The sequence below is a fragment of the Delphinus delphis genome, chromosome 3 (assembly GCF_949987515.2).
Source record: "Delphinus delphis chromosome 3, mDelDel1.2, whole genome shotgun sequence".
Taxonomy (NCBI): domain Eukaryota; kingdom Metazoa; phylum Chordata; class Mammalia; order Artiodactyla; family Delphinidae; genus Delphinus; species Delphinus delphis.
Window position 1 is genome coordinate 46,407,258 of NC_082685.1, and position 20,808 is coordinate 46,428,065.

Genomic DNA, 20,808 nt, shown 5'->3' on the forward strand with positions numbered 1-20,808 from the left:
AGTCCATGTATCGTCCGTCAAATCCAGATGTAAACAAATGCACCTTGTTGTTTTCCTTAAAGCACGGAACTTGTTGTTTTCTTCTGACAAATATGTGTTCACCATGAAAGCTTGGGAAAACATACACAGAGCAAAAAAGAAGAAAATAAAAATCATCTGTGATCCCTCACCCACCCAGAGACCGCAATCACTGTTACACTGTGATGCATGTCCTCTGTCCTTTTTATGTACTTAGATATAAATATTTATATTCAGATATGTATGCATCTAAGCATTTTTATACACACACACACACCCATATCCTGTATATTCTTTGCTTTTTAAAATTTTTGGTCCAAAGCACTTCTCATGGGAGGTTCTGGAAATCTTTACAAGCTAGTATGGTCCCTTGATTGTGCCAAGGTCTGGTCTGGGGGCCACATCTGAGGGTAAAAAGAAAATTAGGGAAGGCTTGGTCTGAGCGTTGACCTCCTGTGTGGTTTCTTGGAGCAGGGGTCTCTTTGACCTGGGCCCGTCGGGCCTCTGTACGGGGGTCGGGGCTGTGGTTCAGTTCCTCTTTGCCTTGACCTTCTAGGGGGCCGGCACAGACGAAAAGGTTCTCATCGAAATCCTGGCCACTCGGACCAACGCCGAAATCCGGGCCATCAATGAGGCCTATAAGGAGGGTGAGTGTGGGAGGCCTGGGGCCAGTGCCGCTGGGAGGTGTGGGCGGAAGAGCAGGTCCCCCAGCTCCTGGCCTCACCCTACAGCCCTGCCCCATCTCCCTCCTCTCAGGCCACGAGGCTTTGATAAACCCGTTGGGTGTGCCCAGCCCTGTGTCTGGGAAAAGGGTGCCCCAGACGGAGTCCCAGCAGGACAGAGGCCTGGAGGTAGAAGAGGGTTTGACTGGGAGTGGGAGAGAGAGCACCCAGGCCACTGGAGAGAGAGGGTGGCTTCATGGGCGTTTGGCCTGTGCAGTCACACAGGGCCCCACATTCAGAAGGCCCTGTGCCTGGTTACATGCTTTGCTGTCACCGTCTTGAAATTTTTAATAAATTTTTAACAAATGATCCCATATTATCCTGAAGAACCTTGCGTGTCAGTCAAAAACGTTTTAAGCATTTTCTCTTCTGAGCAGCTTTAAAATGGTAGAGTCTTTGAGCAGGGAAGTGACATGATCAGAGCTGTGCTTTTGTGTCCAGCAACTGCCATGCAGAAGCGAAGGTAGGAAAGAGAGTGAAGACAGAGAGGCTGTTGTATGGGAGGGGGGAGAGGCACTGAGCCCTCAGCAGGGACAGGAGCAGAGGGAGATGATGGACCGATGGGCACATCACTGTCAAAATCAACAGGAGCGTAGCTGGCTGCCCCCAAGAGCCAACTACAAACTCCTTCATCTCCACCACCCCACCAGCACTGCTCTGACTTCAGTCTGCCCTTCTAGGACCCCTTCCCCATCCCATGTCCTTCTTGGCCAGCAGGTGCCCACACCTCCTTTCTCTGTCTCAGACTATCACAAGTCCCTGGAAGACGATCTGAGCTCAGACACGTCCGGCCTCTTCAAGAGGATCCTCATCTCTCTGGCCACGGTGTGTGAATTCACGGCCCCAGGCCTGCTTGGCCCTCTGGGGCCCTGGGAGTGGGGGAAGGGTTGCTGCAGGGAAGGGCAGGGAGTTAGGAGTCCACTCCTGATGAGGAGAGAATGTCTTCCCCTGCTGCCTCCTCAGAGTCTTACCACTGAGGCAGTTACTACTTGTGCAATGCCTTCTCCATTGTTCACTTTTCAAAGCTGGCTTAGTGCCCCCTTCTCCAGGCAGCCTTCCCTGATTGCCCTCAACCTGGCTTTTTGGGCCCCCAGCTGACAGGACAAAGCCATGTAGGTGACCTTTCCCTGTGTCATCATCCAAGAGCTTCTGTTACCATCTCTTGAATTCTCGCAACCCAGGCGCCAGGCCCTGATGCACAGTTATGGCAAGCTCAGTGTGTCTGAGTCAGGCATTGGGCTAAGCGCCTTCCCGATGCTTGTGGTAATGCTCATGACTGCCTACCTTATGAAGGCAGGTTTATTGTCCCCATGTTACACATGAGGGAGAGGATTCAGAGAGGTGAGTGGCTGAGCAAAGTCCTGTGGCTACTGAGGGACAGGGAGGGTGGATGTTTGGAGGCTGAACTTTCTTACTGGTCCTGCTACAGGGGAACCGTGAGGAGGGAGGAGAAGATCGGGACCGGGTGCGGGAAGATGCCCAGGTGAGACACCCCACCCCATCCCCCGCCCAGTGACTCCAGCTGACATCTGTCCATGCCAGGCCCTGGCTATCTGGGAGTGGGGAAGGCATCTGGCAGGACATGGCTGGTGTGACCGGCTACACTTAGACTTTTGGCCTCTGCACCTCTCCACCCTTAGAAGTGAGACTAGGACACTTTCCAGAACTTTCAGAGAGAGGCTTGGGAGGGTGGTGCTGATTCTACCGACATTCCCTATGTGAAGAGTAGAGCTCGAGCCCTAGACCCTCAGAGCTAGAAGGAACCTATGGATGGTCCAGGTCAGGCCCCTCATGTTACAGTTGGAAAATGGAGGCCCCGAGAGCGTGAATGGCTTCTGAAAGTCACACAGCAAATCAGTGGCCCAGGTGGAATTGACCCAGAGGGCGCTGGTCTGGGAGCTTGCTGGGAAGGGGGCCTGAGTGCTAAAGGTCTCAGTTTATTATCCATAAAATGTGACCAAGTCGAAGAGAATGTCCTGGGAGACCTAGAAAGGGAGTTCATCGAGGGCTGGGGTCTTTGTTTTGCTCACTGATGTATCCAAAGTGGCACATAGTTGGTACTCAATATATATCTGTTGTTGAGTGAATAGGGGGGCAGGGGGTTCTATAGGGTCTCCTGGATGCTCTGCTGCTACCCTGCTTCTAAGGCTGATGAGCTTGAGGTCTGGAGATGGCTTCTCATGGAGGCTGGACAACCCCAAATCCATTGTCCCTCTGGGTCCCCATGGATGGGGAGTCCCTGTTGAGGCCATCTGCACTGTCCCCACTCACCTGTGCCTTTTTCCCGGCATCCTCTGGCCCGGCCCAGGTCCAGGGCTCAGGCATAGATACCACAGCCAGTGTTTCCAGCCCCCTTCTTTTACAGTTGGTGGGTTGAAAAGAGCCCTGATAGACTGGGAGTCAGGGCAGCAGCCCTGTTCTGAATTCTGCCAGCAGAGGTGTGAAATGTTACAGCACCCTCTGAGCTGAAGAATCTGTACCTGTAACCCGACAACTACAGAACTGTTACAGTGTGTACCGAGTAGGATGCTGAGGCTATTTCATACTTTGGTATGACCCCATTTTCTTACTGGAGGAAAAATGAAGCCCCTTACCTATCCAAGGATACAGTTTGTAAGTGGCCGAGGTGTGATTTTAAGCCGGGCTGGCCTGACTCCAAAACCTGCACTTAATACCATTTAATATCCTCCAGGACCCAGTATAGTAATTTCCCTGCAGCTTCCAAAGCAGGTAGCTGCTGATACCTAGTTTTCCTGCCCCTTGTTTGGAATACAGTTGTCAGAAGCTGCAGGGTTCCATTCAGATAAGGTATTCCAAATGTGTTATAGATATGTTTGGGGGGGCTAGCCTGGGAACCCAGTCTAGGGAAGCCCCCCACTAGACTGGCTTGCTGAGACCACATTTCATCCCCTCATTCAGCAGGTATTTATTAAGTACTGCTGTGAGCAGCCCCATTGTGCCGTTAAGGGTCTTTGAACCTGGCTTTCTCCTGAAAGCTCAACCCAAATCCATCCATCACCCTGAAATTCATCCTCCGGGGAATTCTGCTTGGTGCCTGGTCCGCCTAGGAGGCTATGCTTCTAGTTGCTGCCAGCAGGGGGCAATGGTGGGCCTCGCTGGCAGCTACTTTTCAGGAGAGAAGCCGGGAGAGAGAACCTGGGTGGAGTCAACCAAGGGAGCCAGAGCCAGACCCCGCCCAACTCAGCTGCTTCCCCAGATTCACAGTTGCTAGACCCTGATCTTAATGTGGACTCATTTCCTTATAGCTAGAAATATTTTGTTTCTCAAGTAATACATATTATTTTGTAGAAACTTTAGAAAATAGACAAGCAAAACCAAAAACAAAACCCCATAACCTACTACTAATAATAGCTATTTTAGAATATATTATTCTAGTTGTCTTTTTATGTATTTATAAAAATGGATTCCTGATTTATAACAGTTAAAAATGAGTATTCTGTGAATACGGTAACATATTTTTTAAAAATCAATAGCATCATTTAATGGCTAAATACTTAAGAATCTACCAAACTTCTTTTAAAAAGCTCTCTCCCTGGCAACCAACTCTCATCACATTCATGATTGTTTTCCTTAGAATAGATTTCTAGAGGTGAGTTGGGAATGCTGGAGGAAAATGTATACAAAAATTGAAGGCATTTCACATGCAGAGCCAAGGTCCCCCAGAAAAATAATGACATTAGTGCTTGACGGTGTGTGCTTGCTGGTTTTACACCTCCTCCTTCCCAGGCTCTCACTCTGGGCATCGAGAACAACCTCAAGCTCTTGGAAATCTGGGTCTGTTACGATCAGGTGACATATGGCCAGTGTTTACCTGTTGCCCCACAGTATTGCAAATAGCTTGCCCTTTACTCTCAGTGTTCCAGTGTGAGCAGTAAATCATGTAAATAATCTAATTATTATAGACCCAGAGTGAAATGAAAATTGTAGCCATTTTTAGATAATTCAATCTCCAGGTTATTTTTTAATATAACAGCTTTATTGAAATATAATTTGCATACTATCTATTGACCCATTTAAAGAATACAATTCGGTGGTTGCTAGTGTCTTCACAGACTTGTGCAACCATCACCACAGTAATTTTAGAACAATTTCATCATCCTAAAAAGAAACCCAGTACATATTGTGGTTCCTCTCATTTCACCCCAACTCCCCAGCCCTAGGCAACCACTAATCTACTTTCTGCCTATATAGATTTACCTATTCTGGACATTTCATATAAATGGAATCCTACAATATACGGCCCTTTGTGGCTACTTTCTTTCACTTTATTGTAATGTTTTCACAGTTTGTCCATATCATAGTATATATCAGTACTTTATTCTTTTCCATTGCCAAATAATATTTCATTGTATGGATATATTACTTTTTTTTTTTAACCTCCATTCATCAGCTAATAGGCATCTGGGTTGTTTCTAGTTTTTAGCTATTATGAATAATGCTACCATAAACATTTGTGCACAAGTTTTTATGTGCACGTATGTTTTCATTTCTCTTGGGTGTATGTCTACGAGTAGAATTGCTGGGTCATGTGGTAACTCTAACTTTTGGAGATTAATTTTGGCATGAAGTGGCTCAGCTAATAAGGAAAAGCTTTTGTGTTGAATATCTGGAAAATTATTGTAGTTACCCACTGCATTTTTCATATTACAAATAGGATGGTCTTCAAGTGCTTTGAAAAAACAAATATATCTGGGGGTTCTTCTCATCCGAATAAGTAAAGAATCTTGACACTTTAGATTCCATTTTGTTTAATTTTTTAAACATCTCCCTCTTTTTAATAGCAATACTAGACTTTTTAGCATAACTTTTAAAAAAACCTGTGGTAAAATACACGTAACACATTGTACAATTTACCGTCTTAACCTTTCTGAAGTGTACAGTTCATTGGCATTAAGTACATTCACGCTGTTGTGCAGCCATCTCCACCGTGCATCCACTGATCTCTTCATCTTGCAAAACTGAAACTCTGTACCCATTAAACAGCAACTGCCTACTCCCCCTCCCCCCAGCCCCTGGCAACCACCATTCTGCTTTCTGTCTCCATGAAGTTGACTACTCTAGGGACCTCATATATTTGAAATCATACAGTATTTGTCCTTTTGTAACTGGCTTATTTCACTTAGCATAATGTCCTCAAGGTGCAACCAGGTTGTTTTTAATATGGAAAAGTGTAAATAAAAACCAGAAGCATCCCATAATCCTAGTAGCTCTGATAACTCCTATTTGACTTAAAAAAAAAAAAATTAACGTATTTGCATGTTGAAGAAATGTAAACATAAAATTTCAGGAAAAATAAAACAAAATGCAAAAGCTCTTCCCCCCAGTCCTTCTCCTTGAAGGTAACCGCTGTTAACAGTATCTTGACTACCCCTCTAGCACGACTTCCCAGTAAATATGTAAGAGTGAGCATACATTTATCTTTTCTCATCTAGATAAAAGGAACACTTACACACAGCATGCTGTACTTTACTTTTCTGCTTAATTTAAATGGAAACTCTCTCCTTATCAGCCCTGTAGACCAGTCTGATTCTTTTTACTCGCTGCGTGGATTTCCATTACTAAATGAACCATTGCCTGTTTAACAAGTGATCTAGTGATGGTTTCCAGTTTTTCTCTATTACAGTGAACAATATCTCCAAAGACTTCTGCTGGTTTATTTGTAAGAGAAATTCCTAGCCACGTGTAGTCGCTTGATCAAGCGGTGTGTGCATTTTGAATTTTGATAGACATTACAAATTTATTTAATGCAAAGGTTTCTAAAGCCCAAGTCTACTGAGATGTTTATAAAGAGGATGATTTCAGTCTGCCCAATAGAATAAAGTAGTTGGCAGAGTTTCGGAAAAAAAAAGAAAAGGCAAAACTCAGTCTGGGGTACACAGGACTGGCTATATTCTGTTCCCAGGCCCTGCGAGTCACAGCTATTTGCCTAACAAAGTAGTGTCCTAACCTCAGAATTTTGTGTTCAGCATAACGTGATGATGAAAATTCACCCTTGTAAGATGACTTGAACAACTGGCATCTTCCACCTGATCGGCTGCACGTCCCCTCCAGGCCTCAGCTTTCCTGTCTCCTGTCTGTAACATGAGGGGGTAAATGACAGGTCTCCTAAGGACCCTTCAACTCCGAGTGTGGTAAAAGGTGTAGGAAACAGGGCACGTCTCACGTCGAACTTCTCGGTGGCTCTGAGGAGCCGCCCTAGGTTGCCAGGCGTGAGGGGTAGAGTGTCCTGTCCTGTGCCCTCCTCTTACCCCTCCAGTAAACACTTTTCATCGTGAATTCCCAGACCTGTCCTCATTTTGAGCTCCAGCCCAAAGGTCAGGGGAAGGTGCCTCCTCCCAGCCCCTTCCCTGCCCCCGACTGTGGGACCTCTGCCACCCTGAGCCAGGCTCCCTCACCTGCACCCCAGGGCCCCCTCTCCGGGCCTCCTCTGACTCTTGCCTTCCCCCCTCTCTCTCCTGTCTCCTCCTTGCTCTCAGGTGGCTGCTGAGATCTTGGTAAGTGCCCGGTTCTTCACGTGGATTTTAAAGGTCTGAGTCTGGCTGTGCCTCTGGGCGGAGCTGAGGGGCAGAGTCAGGCAGTGATTTGGGGGCGTGCCCCCCAGGTTCTCTCTCTCCCCTTCAGGGCCTCCACAGAACCCCGGTGGGTGACATATGGGCCAGGCGAGTGTTTCCCAAAACTTCACTACCCACCATCTGCCTGATTTGTGCTACATACCACCAGATGTGAATAATTTTCTTTAAATGGACTCTTTTTATTTTAACCCAAAATGAGTTATTTTAAAGGAAATTTCATATCGATGTAAATAGAACTGATAGCTGGCTAGAAGATCACTGTGGAAGCCTACATATGTGATGTGTAAAAATATGTTTGCCTGTTTACCCCACTTGGAGAAACACTGGCTAGGCCAGCCATTTTTCCTTGCACACGTGCACAGACACACTTCCCCAGAGGGGCTTTCAGAGGGGTTTAAAGATGGAAGGAGAAGTCTGAGTGTCCATGCCCAGTGCCTGTTTGCCCCTCCCCTGGGCCCAGTCCCGTGACCCTGAGGCCAGGGTGGAAGTGCTCTGTGCTCAGCTCCTCTGGGTGAGTCCACGGGGTCTCTGGGAACTGGAGCGGGGATGTGGAGTCCGAGGAAGAAGGAAGGGGCCAACGTCAGCCTCCTTGGGTGGCTGAGTTAGCCCAGCTTCTAACTGCCCTCGGCCCAGGCAGACATGAAAGTGAATAACAAACGAGGCTTTCTCGCGTCTTCCCTCTCAAATTCTCTCCCCGACCCCGGCTCTGCAGGAAATAGCAGACACGCCCAGTGGAGACAAATCTTCCCTGGAGACACGTTTCATGATGATCCTCTGCACGCGTAGCTATCAGCACCTCCGGAGAGGTGAGGCCTGACTCCCTCCCCCTCCCAAGTCAGCAGGAAGACCCCCTAGTCTTGACAATAGGAGCTAGTTGCCCACGCACCCACTCCTTACCCCAGCAAGGGAGTGTGGTGGCCAATGGGGACCGGGAGCCAGGTCTAGTCCTGGCTCTGCTGCTAACGGCATCATTCAGCCTCGGGCCAGCTCTCTTCACCTCCTTTGGGAAGCATGTGGGATGCCTGGGATAAGAGATGGCAGGTGGCTTTTCCCTCCAAGGCCAACTCCAGTGGATTGGTAGTGGCTGCCTAGAATGCTGCGTTTGAGGATTCGAAGGTTCTGTGTCATGATTCTTTGGTAACGTCTGCCAGGAGCAAGGCGGTGAGGGGTGATAATGACACAAGGACCATGTACACACACCAGGCTGCCAGGTGCACAGGGCACACCCGTATGTGGCGGCCCTGACACTAGGTGATGATGAAGTGCCCTTACCACTAAGACATGGACGTTTTGACACGCGTATGCCTGGCACTTGCCAGTAAAAGTGCTTTCGCACAGTGACTAAAAGAACGGACTCGGGAGCTGGAATGCCTTCATTCAGATCTCCCACTTATCAGTTGTGTGACCCTGGGCAAGTTACTGAATATCTGTGCCTTACTTCCCTTACCTATAAATTGAGGATTTTAATTCTACCTCACATAACTGTTGTGAGAGTACAAAAAATAAATACACAAAAAGCACTTAGCACCTGGTAACTTCCTTAGTGTTATCATTGTGATTACTTACATGAGTCTCTATCCCGACTTCCCTGGTGGTCCAGTGGTAAAGACGCCACGCTTCCACTGCAGGGGACAAGGGTTCCGTCCCTGGTCAGGGAACTGAGATCCCGCATGCCTCAGCACAGCGAACAAACAAACAAACAAAACAAACCTCTATCCAGGAGGAAGGGGAGGCCCAGAAAGGGGGAGGGGTTCACCCCAGGTCAACTTGATGAGCTTGTGGCAGAGCTGTGAATAGGACACATGCTCCTTCTGCTACCCATGCCTGGGTTCCTGGAACTTGTCCAAAGCTCTGGGGCACTGTCTGACTTGATAGAGATTTGGCTCTGAGCTCAAGGCAGCCCTGAGGTCAGAACATCCCTTCCACAGCAGTCCTGACCAATGCATTTAGGTCTGGGCTGCAGCCATACCTGCTGCTGCTGGGTGGGTTGGGGAGGGGTGATCTTCCCCCCTTCCTCTGAGTCAAAGCTCACCTCCCACCTCCGGGGCTTCTCTTGGGGCCAGTCTTCCAGGAGTTCGTCAAGATGACCAACTATGACGTGGAGCACACCATCAAGAAGGGGATGTCCGGGGATGTCCGAGATGTGTTTGTGGCCATTGGTAACTGGTGGGGACCAAGGGAAGGGGCTGGGGGGCACAGGGAGCATGGCCAGATTCACTGGATGAGTGTGGCCTCTATAGTTTCCTAAGCTACTAGTACTGGAAAGTAAGCACTACCACTCCTTCGGCTCTGCCTGTGTGTGATTGGCAGGATAACACAAGGACTTGTTCTGGGTTGCAGGGCAGGATGAGGAAACAGTGCTCTCTGGGGAGGTGGCTGGGAGGGTGATGGCCAGGCTGGGTAGGGGGTGCAGTGTCCTGCAGGACTTGGGTGTGTACACACACACACACTTACCTTTCCCTCCTCCCAGCACCTGGATCTCTTTGGTTACTCTCTTATTGTATAATTTGAGTTCTTGCCTTTGAAGAAGTCTTTCCCCTTTTGGATCTCAGTTTCTCCATGTGTATAAACGGATGAGTAGATATGAGCAAAAGTCAAACTTGTTTTTCTTAGTATTAGTGATTAGCAGCGTCTTATTTATGACTACAAAATGCATGGTATTGACGCACATTTGTTTTTCATCTTACCTGGAGGTGTCAGTGGAAGGTTTTCACATAATTGCCTTCAATTACAGGATGCATCTTGATTTCAGGGACTTCAACTTCGAGGAAAAGGTGTTTTAGAACAGATGGAGCAGAGGTGTTATTGTTGTGATGTTATCATCTAACTTTCAGTGGGTCTTTACCACCTGGGAACGATACCTAGGAGGCAGAATAGCATAGTGAATCCAGGTAGAGTCCCAGCGGTGCCACTTACTATCTGTACAGTTACATCCATTGGCAAGTCACAGAAACCCCGTGCCTCAGTTTTCCTCCTCTGTAAAGTGGATGTGATCATAGTACACAGATTTAAATGAGTTAATTATACAACACTTAAAAGCATCGCCCCCTGGCACATAGAATGCACTGGATGAAGGTTAGCTTCTATTATTATTTCCTGCCAGGCACTGTGTGAAGCCAGTTGCACACAGCTTTGGTTGAATCCTTACGAGGTGCTTTTATCTGCTTATTTTACAAAGTGGGACACTGAGGTTCAGAAAGGTTACATGTCACTGGTGGAGGCAGGACTCACACCAGAGGCCGCCCCAGCCCAAAGCTCACGCTAGGATTAATCACCAGAGTAATTGGTCTATGGAGACACGTCTAGACCTCTTTTTCCTCGTGTTTCTCCCTCTGTCCTCTCTCCTCCCACCTAGACCATGTGTATGCGCGTGTGCACGAGTGTGCGTACCGACACACCACTCCACCTCATTCCATCCCACGGCAGGCCCCGGGGTCCTCAGAGGCAGGTGGCGGGCTTCAGGTTCTGGGGAAGGTTTTCGGGGACGGTTGCAGAGGATGGAAGTTCCTGCCCAGTCTGCTCCTTAACCACACTGACTGAGCCCCAGGCTCCCAGTCAGGGCAGGCTCCTTGGGGGAGGTGATGGGACTGGGGATGTGGATTCGGGAGGTAAAGTAGTGGAAGGCAGACAGCAGACTTCTCCTTACAGGAGGACAGAGGCACAAAGGAATTCACAGAATGTTCAGAGAATGGGCAACAGAGGCAATGAGAGAGCAGAGGCAGGCAGGAGCTTTGATTTTCAGGCCAAGGAGCTTAGGGTTTGTCTGGGAGGTGGTAGGGAGCTACATAAGGACCTGGGAAGGTGGGTATGTAATGTGATCTTTCCCACGGTTCCCGAGCCTGCTGCAGGGGAGGGTACAGGCCTGTCTTCTGCATGACTGTGCCCTTGGGATGCACAGCTCCAGTCTCTCGCCCCCTGCCTTCCTGATAGAGATACTTTTATATCCCGAGTCATTCTGGCTTTCTGGTCCTGGCGTCTGATTCCTCCTCCTTAAGCTATCTGAGATACCCTCCCGCCCCCCCGCCGTGAGCTCTGGAGCCTTGAAATCCAGCAGCTGCTGAGGACTAGAGACCCCCAGGCCTTGCGAAAGTGTGGGAGGTTGTTAGGCAGGCAGTATCTGGGGTAGGGATGGGGGCTGCCAATGGGGCAAGAGTGGGCAACACTCAGCCCTAGAGATTGGCACCGTGCCCTAAATTATACTGACAGACGTTCTTTGGCATATTTCAATCAGTAGTTCTCAGACATTAGGCTGCACCAGAATGGAGTGACCAACCATCTGGGTTTGTGCTAAAACCAGGAATGTCCCAGGAAAAGTGGGATGAGTTGGCCACCCACCGTCCGGGTTGCAGATTCAGCACATCTCGGATGGGGCATGAGCATGTGCATTTCTACCAAGCTCCCAGATGATGCGGATGCCTTCCAGGAGCTATACTTTGAGAACTTCTGCTTGAAATATTTCTTGAATCTGGGTCTCTAGGGTAGAGCCCAAAACCTGAGTTTTAAACAAGTTCTTCTTTGATTCTGATGCCCTTACGAGTTTGAGGCCCTGTACCTTGGGTTCACGAGTGGTTTCTTCCCTTTGAGTCCTCTACTAGCCTTAGTTAGCTGCAAGCACCTTAGCAGGAAGCGAGTTGCAACCCAGTGAGAGCCAGGTCTAGGGATGAGACAGAGGAGGCAGCGTCAGGAAGAGGGAGTGAAAGTGTCAGGCCCTGGATATGACCCTGGCGTTGGCAACGATCCTGGGCCCAGGTTGCGGATAGAGGAGATGCTACTTCTCTAGCAGCAGTAGCAGCCCATGGTCTGGGCACATCTCCTCTGACCAAGTTCCCTGCATCTCTTTCCTCTTCCTACCAGTTCAAAGTGTCAAGAATAAGCCTCTCTTCTTTGCCGACAAACTTTACAAATCTATGAAGGTAAGAAGACTTGTCTGTTCGTTTCCCTTCGAGCACTTCTGCCCCCACAAACACAGATGTGCGCCATCCCCTGGATCAGGAATTGTGTTTGTTTCCGCCCATTTGATAGGTATCGGCATCTGCCTCGTGCCTGGTTCTAGGAGAGTAGTCCTCAACCAGGGTTTACGTTGCCCCCCGGGAAACATGTGACAATGTTCAGACTCATTTTGGATGTCACAACTTGGGGAGTGTTGCTTTTTGCATCTGGTGGGTAGAGAGCAGGGACGCTGCTAAACATCCTACAACGTACAGGACAGATCCCCTCAACAAAGAACGATCTGGTCCCAGGCGCCAAGGTTGAGAAACTTATTCTGGGGACTCAGGGCTGAAAAGGACAGTCTCTGCCCCTTGGAGCTCACATTCTAGCAGATGACACAGTGTCTCCTATGACCAACGATCACGAAAGGAAGCAAGTGCTCAGCTCTGGGACTAGCCCTGGCTTCCTGAAAACCCAAGCCACTCTGGCCACCCTCTCAGCCCAGCAAGTGGAGTCTCAGCTGCTGACAGAGCCTGCGCAGGCAGTCTGGTGGGAGTGAGCCTGAGAGCCCTGTCAGCCTGCTGTCCACAAACATGACAGCCGTCTCTTGAGCCCCCGCCGTGTGCCGGCTCTGATTCCTCAGCTGGTGTTCAGAGCTCCTTGGGGAGCAGAGGTGGGCCTTGGCTGCCCGTGTATTCCATGTCCTGTGTCTGCTCCTTGGGCCCTGTATTAGTTTCCCAGGGCTGCTGTCCCAAATTAAGTGACAACAGAAATGTATTCTTTCACGATTCTAGAGGCCAGAAGTCCAAAATGAAGGTGTTGGTAGGACTGGTTCCTTTTGGAGGCCCTGAGGGGGAAACTCTCCCATGCCTTTCTCCTAGCTTCGAGTGGGCATCTAGAATCCTGGTGTTTCCTGACTTAAGCATGAGTCCCTGCAGTCTCTGCCTTTATCTGTGTGTATGTCCATGTGTCCTCTTCCTGTAAGGACACCAGTCATTGGATCTAGGGCTCACCCAAATGCAGTATATCCTCAACTGATTACATGTGCTAAGACCCTATATCCATATTAGATCACCTTGTAAGGTTCTAGGTGGACATGAATTTGGGGGGCACACTATTCAACTCATACAGGCTGTTCTTGCCTCTGTCTGGCCAGTCCTGGCACAGGGGAGTTTGAGTCAGGACTGTTTGTGGAAGAGAGGGGCAGGATGTCCCATCCTGGTTTTGGAGGGAAAAGGGAGAGAGGCAGAGGGACACCCATGAGTTCCTGCCTGACCTAACCCCATTTCTCCTCCTGCCCTGTGTTTCTCCCTGTCGCCTGGCTCCACCAGGGTGCTGGCACAGAGGAGAAGACCCTCACCAGGATCATGGTCTCCCGGAGTGAGATTGACCTGCTCAACATCCGGCGGGAGTTCATTGAGAAATATGACAAGTCTCTCCACCAAGCCATTGAGGTGAGGGGCGGGGTGAGAGGTCAGTGGGGGAGCGGTGAGTATCAGATGCTTGAACATAGATTAGAAGTCCTTTTTATTCCCAGAATGTTACCTCTTAGAACAGCCAAGATGTTGCTAAATGAGAGGAGACCTGCCTCACTCTTCATACCAAAATAGATTTCAGATGGATGGATCAAAGGCTTATAAAGATTTCCAAGTAAAACAAGAGTCTTGGGTCTTCCCTGGTGGCGCGGTGGTTGAGAATCCGCCTGCCAATGCAGGGGACACGGGTTCGTGCCCCGGTCAGGGAAGATCCCACATGCCACGGAGCGGCTGGGCCCGTGAGCCATGGCCGCGGAGCTTGCGCGTCCGGAGCCTGTGCTCCGCAATGGGAGAAGCCACAACAGTGAGAGGCCCACGTACCGCAAAAAAAAGAGCCTTTTTTTTTTGGCTTTTTAAAAGCAATTTTATTGAAGTGTAATTTAAGTATCATAAATTTTATGAAATTTACTCGTTTAAGGGCCTCAGTAATTTTTAGTAAAGTTAATGAGTTGTACAGCCTTCACCACAATCCAGTGTTAGAACATTTTCATCACCCCACTGATGTCCCTTGTACCTGTTTACCTATTTCCACCCCCAGCCAACCTACAAGTGACTTTCTGTCTCTATGGATTTGCCTTTTCTGATTATCTCATGTAAGTGGAATCATGTAATATGTGATTTTTTGGATCTGACTTTTTTCATTTATGAAGCCCATTTCTTTGATTTTGGGGACTGACCAAAATCTTAAAGTTTGATGCTATACTTGGTTGACAAGACCATGAGGAAGCTCACAGGCAGTCTCATACAGACTTGGTGTAAATGTAACTTGGTAGCACATCTTCGTTATTTTTTTCTTCCAGTTTTATTGAGATATAATTGACATATAGCATTATATAAGTTTAAGGTGTACAGCATGATGATTTGACTTAGATACATCATGGAGTGCTTATCACAATAACTTTAGTGAACATCCATCATCTTGTATAGATGCAAAATTAAAGAAATAGTAAATTTTTTTGTGTGTGTGATGAGAACTCTTAGGATTTACTCTCTTAACTTTTATATGTAACATACAGCGGTGTTAATTATATTTATCATGTTGTACATTACATTCCTAATACTTATTTGTCTTATAGTTTGTGCCTTTTGACCGCCTTCATCCAGTTGCCCCTCCCCCACCCCCTACCGCTGGTAAACACAAATCTGATCTCTGTTTCTATGAGTTTGTTTGTATGTTTGTTTGTTTTTGAAGTATAATTGACCTACAGCACTAGGTTAGTTCCTGTTATACAACATAGTGATTTTTTTCTATGCATTTCAGAATGATCACCATGATAAGTCTAGTTACAACGTGTCACCATACAAAGATAGTAGTTGTTGACTATACTCTCCACGCTGTACATTTCATACCCATGACCCACTTATTTTGCATCTGGAAGCTTGTGCCTCTAATCTCCCTCACCTTTTTCTGTCCTCCCCCTACCAGCTCTCCTCTGGCAACCACCTATTTGCTCTCTGTATCTATGACTCTTTCTTTTTTTCTTATGTTTGTTCATTTATTTTGTTTGTTAGATTCCGAGTATAAGTGAAACCATACAGTATTTCTCTTTCTCTTTCTTACTTATTTCACTTAGCATATGTTCTAAGTGAACATATGGCAAAGATTTCGTTTTTTTATGGCTGAGTAATATTCCATTGTATGTATATACCACATCTTCTTTATCCATTCATCAATTGATGGGCACTTGGGTTGCTTCCATATCTTAGCTATTGTGAATAATGCTGCTCTGAACATAGGAATGCATATATCTTTTCTAATTAATATTTTTGTTTTCTTTGGATAAATACCCAGGATTGAAATTGCTGAGTCATATGGTAGTTCTATTTTCAATTTTTTTTTTCACATGACAATTAAAAATATGGTGACTTTATTTCTATCTTCTTACAGTCCCCAGTATCACATCTGGTAAGAATCTTCATATCTGTAACACAAAAATATCTCAGAAAGCATGTTACAAGACAGTATATATAAGCAACAGTTTGGCAGAATTCTAGTTCATATCCCCCACCCCCCCAAAAATTTTTTTAATTCAAAAATGACACTTAAGTTTATCTAACATATGTTCTACTTACTACTTAAAATACCATGCTCTAGTTAAATAATTCATCAACAACACTGTATACAAATAAAATATTACACAAAATATATTTAAGAAAATGTTTTGGTATTTGATCTGAATAATAAATAAAAACACAGGCACTTCTACACTGAGACAGGAAAGCAGTCACTACTCAGGATAATAATTTTGTATAAGCAACGCGTAACCATATGGCAAGAATAGAATTCTGCAGTTTTAAACTGACAAACCACTGATAAAAAGGTCTGCCACTTCAATCTTTTCACTTAAAGTTCAAAAGTTACATATGCTTTCCTGGTTCACAATGAAAAATCAAAAACACAATATGGTTGCCAGGGTCAATTCAGTCTTCAGTTTGAAGATTATGGAATCATACTCATTATTTTCAAATACTGAAAAAGAGAGAACTATCACAACACCACCCAGCAAACCAAATACAAGATAGTTAAGCTTCCTCCTTATTATGACCATAAGACCATAACAAGATAAACTGGATGAATGTCACACGGTGATTCCCATTTTGCAAAACTGGTTGATTAGATTAACACAAGGAGATGTTGCAGTGGCAGGAAATTTTGAAAGAAGTCAAATTTTTCTAGACAATTTTTAAAAATTCATCCAAATTTCATGAAAACGTTATTCCATTCCACAGAAAGCACTGAGTCATACATAACAATGTCTTTGTAGCCAATAGGTTTATGAATACCTAAATCGCAGATAGTTCACTCATCATAATGGGAAATAGGGTTATCATCATATGAGAGCAAAACAAAAATAAAACAAAGATAACACGATCAAATTCCAGAAACATGATTTCAGATGACAAGGGGGACAAGTTAGAAAACAATGACCACTAGCCAGCAGGAAGGGTCAGAACCATTCGTCCTGTCATATCCTACATAAACATTAGTGTCTTCTGCTTTCCCTCTTCAGAAAGTACTACACTGAAAGGTTTAGAGACCCTCATATGGATACTACCCATAAAGGCAATTTTGATGGTTTTACATAGAAATTACCTCTAATGTGAGAGAACATCACATGGGAACTATTCGAGATACATCTTTCTATGCAAAATTTAGTTTGTACATAATTTAACAACTTAAATAAGCATTTTGCAACCGAGACCAAATATCAATCATCTCTTGAGGTTTTCTACTATGTACCAACATCAAACCTACATAGGAACGAATGTTATTCCTGTTTTACTCTTCTATATCAAATGTCCTGAAGCCTTTGTGTTTCTCTGGAATGAGGCCGAGTTTCTGAAGGCACATTCCAGTATAAACAGCATCGATGGGGTAGAGAAGGACCTGGCCAGTTACATCGTATAGCCTCAGAGCCAGGTGGCTAGAGTAGAGGAATCCCCCTCCCCCTGCATAAGGCAGGTAGACGCCAGTGTAAAGAACTTCCAGGACGTAGTACTTCAGTTTCTTATCCTGACGGGGTCCAGCATGGGGAATCACATCACCTATAAACAAATCTTTGGCTTTGTTCTTAGATAAGCTATTCAAGTGATTCAGGATGTGACGGGTGTTCACAGAAACATCATCATCGCCCTTGAACTCAGCATTTGGGCAGGAAGTGCTCACCCACCTGAGAAGGAGTACTTCTTTCAGAGATAAATTGAAGAAGGTGTCTCTGTAGTTCCACATAAGAATGCCTTGGTGCTTCTCACTCTCGAATTTCAGCACATCTGAAAGGTCAGGATGGTTGTCCCCTGCAGGGGTCTGGCCCAGTAAGAAGACTCGCACCACTGTTTGGTTCCCCACATTGGTTTCTTTGCCCCAAGATTCCCAAATCGCTTGCCTTCTATCGAAATGTGAAGTAAGGGACTTAATCGCCAGCAATAAGAAGGGCTGCTTTGCGCACTTACCTGGTTGATCTATAAGCAGTGAATAATTTCAACATCTCAAATACAACAGAAAGTCTTTAAATCTGTCTGGCAAACTGTCGAAACCTGAAACTACTGATGTGACCCTCAGGTCAGGTTCACCATAATTCAGATGGCTTATGTTGGAAAATCCTTATGCTTCCCCTGTCTGGTTGGCTAACATGTTCAAAATGGGATTGTACCTCCTGTTCAGCTTTTCTTGTTCCCTGTTCCAATGTGCCTTGGGAGGGTCAGGTATCTTCCAGAGCTTTTCTTTGGGTATTATTACTTCCCCTCCCCATTTTTTTCTTGGCTACTGCTTTTGGAGACTGCCACGATCAAATAACTGAAGACATTTACCATCATACAGAACTGGTTAAATAAATTACAGTGCACCCATATGACAGAGTACAGTACAGCCATGAAAAAGCATGAGGAGGTTCTATGTGCTGATTTGGGATCTTCTCTAAGTCAAAACTTATGGCCCAGAATAGTATGAATGCTCTGCAGAAAAGGGACATTATACATGTATACATATTTGTATATGCATATGGAAAAGCATTGCTAGAAAATCACACAAGTAAATACCACAGTGGCTACCTCTTGATTTAGGAAGTTAGGGGTTGGGGTAGGAGGGAGACCTATTGTATAATCCTTTGATTTGAATTGTTTACAACAATGATTTTTTTTTTTAAGAGGAAAATTCCTCTTTTTTTATATATAACTTTATTTATTTATTTACTTACTTACTTTTGGCCGCGTTGGGTCTTTGTTGCTGCCCTTGGGCTTTCTCTAGTTGTGGCAAATGGGGGCTACTCTTCGTTGTGGTGCGGTGGCTTCTCTTGTGGAGCACGGGCTCCAGGCACGCAGGCTTCAGTAGTTGTGGCACGTGGGTTCAGTAGTTGTGGCTCGCAGGCTCTAGAGTGCAGGCTCAGTCGTTGTGGCCACGGGCTTCGTTGCTCCGTGGCATGCGGGATCTTCCCGGACCAGGGCTCGAACTCGTGTCCCATGCATTGGCAGGTGGATTCTTAACCACTGCGCCACCAGGGAAGTCCTAATATATTACTTTTAATCGTATATCAAAAATTACAGAAACAAAAAATATGAAAATGACAGGAGCCCTCTAAAAAGAGGGAGAAAGTCTGCTCCCTCCCCCCCATAGCCCTGTCGCATGCTAGACAATACAACATAAATCCAATGAGGGTCACATCAATTCTTGCAAGGGCCTGTTACCCAGTAAGTGCTCAATGATGTTTGTTCAAATAAGGAATTCCGTAACACAGGGATCCCCAATCCTGGTCCGCGGGCTCTTAGGAACCGGGCCGCACAGCAGGAGGTGAGTGGTGGGCGAGCAAGGGAAGCTTCACCTGTCACTCCCCATCGCTCGCATTCCTGCTGAACCATCCCCCTCCCCTCACGCCCCACCACGGTTTGTGGGAAAATTGTCTTCCACGAAACCGGTCCCCGGTGCCAAAAAGTTTGGGGACCACTGCCGTAACACTTGTGTTAATGGCCGTGGGGGGAGGGTTAGCAGGGTGCAAGGCAGCCATGGGAGCAGACAAGAATAGAGGCAGGAACGCTTCACAGAGGAGGGGGCATCTGATGGCAGACAGGATTTGGGGGCAGTGTGGAGGACGTGCTGGGCGGAGCAATGGTAGGTATGTAGGTAGTAAGATGACCAAGATGCTCCCGGAAGGAAGCGGGGAGGTGAAGCCACAGAGCTTCATGAGGGTCAGACCACACAAGACCTTGAAGCCAGGCCTAGAGCTTGGACATTTTCCTGAGGTTGATGGGGAGCCACGGAAGGGACATGGTCACATTTACGTACTAGGGAGACATCCAGGCTGCCAGCGGCTGGGAGGAGGGGGCCTTGAGGTCATCAAGATTGTTTCACTCACTCTGCTCTCCCTCTGTCCCTGCCAGGGCGACACCTCCGGTCACTTCCTGAAGGCCTTGCTGGCTCTCTGTGGAGGCAAGGATTAGGACCGCCGGCGTTGGCGGGCACCTCTGCTAAGAAGTGGTCATCCCCCCCGCCACGACCCAGCCTGATGCTCCAGCTTCAGAGACTAAAGAAGGGACAGGGGTGGGGGGGAGGGGCCAGGGTGGGCTCTTGTCTTCAACTGGGGTTTAGGAAAAGCTCCCACTCCCACTAGCCAGTAAGGGCGCGGCACGGTCACTCCTACTCACGTCTGAGTGGCTGAAGAACCGTAGCCATTGATCCCGTCCACCTCCTCTCCCCAGTTTCCTCCTCCTGCCTTCCCAGCTTCCGTCCGTTGTCACAGTCCCTGCCCTGGTTTGGGCTCTGTCGAAGCCAAAAACATTCTGAGGCTCTGAATGTGAAGCGAGTGATGTGTGTGCTTTGCATGGTGGGGTGTGGTGGCAGGTGCCAGTTCTGGGGGCGGTGGGCGAGGAAGAAATATCTTCGGGCCAACTGACAATCCTCCCACCGTTTCACCACCACCTCTGTCCCGGTTATTGTGCTAGACCACTGAACCAGGAGTCCAAATACCTGTGTTCAAATTTGTATCCGCCACACACTTGCCTTATGACCTTGCACCAGTCTCTTTCCCTCCCTGAGTCTCCTTGTTCTTGGCTACAAAATGAGAGAGTTCAACAAAAAGATCTTGGCTTTCTAACATTGACATTCTAGGATGTGCCTCCAAATCATTCCCTTTCTTCTCTCCCATTTCTCTCCCTCCCATTTCTTCTCTCTTTAAATAAAAAGAGACACACAGACACATAAATGCATTTCCAAGAGGGATCTGTGGTTTTGACCTAGAACCTGCAAGCCCAGATTGTTGCCATTAGAGCTGAGGTGTTAACCTGCCCAGGAGTGACTTTCTATCTTCCCATCCCTTCCTGGGAATCCCAAATGAGGGTCTGAGCTCAGGTCAGCCTGGGAAGGCTGGCGCAGCCGGGTCTGGGTCTCGGGTCCGCTCTCCTCCCTCTGCTACCAGGATGTTTCTCTGTGCACGCTTCATCCATGACATCCGAGCCCAGACTTCCTCTTTTGAACTCTTCAGGGGCACCAGATGTGATCGTGATCTGGGGAGGCCTGTGGGA

General features: G+C 47.1%; 1 protein-coding gene and 1 pseudogene across 2 annotated transcripts in view; one reads left to right on the forward strand and one right to left on the reverse strand.

Annotated features, from left to right (window-relative positions):
* ANXA6 (annexin A6) overlaps positions 1-20,489 on the forward strand; it is a 52,606-nt gene extending 32,117 nt beyond the window's left edge. Inside the window, exons 18-26 of one of the 2 annotated variants that reach the window (XM_060008498.2) lie at positions 575-665; positions 1,486-1,565; positions 2,170-2,223; positions 7,238-7,255; positions 8,046-8,139; positions 9,397-9,492; positions 12,188-12,246; positions 13,594-13,716; positions 19,669-20,489. In XM_060008498.2, coding sequence (XP_059864481.1) covers positions 575-665; positions 1,486-1,565; positions 2,170-2,223; positions 7,238-7,255; positions 8,046-8,139; positions 9,397-9,492; positions 12,188-12,246; positions 13,594-13,716; positions 19,669-19,728 — 675 coding nt within the window. In that variant the 3' untranslated portion in view covers positions 19,729-20,489. The remainder of the gene's footprint in view (positions 1-574; positions 666-1,485; positions 1,566-2,169; positions 2,224-7,237; positions 7,256-8,045; positions 8,140-9,396; positions 9,493-12,187; positions 12,247-13,593; positions 13,717-19,668) is intronic. The other variant, XM_060008499.1, reaches the window with a different exon arrangement.
* Positions 15,692-18,316, reverse strand: LOC132423135 (N-acetyllactosaminide beta-1,3-N-acetylglucosaminyltransferase 2-like; annotated as a pseudogene).
* Positions 20,490-20,808: the final 319 nt, after the last annotated feature.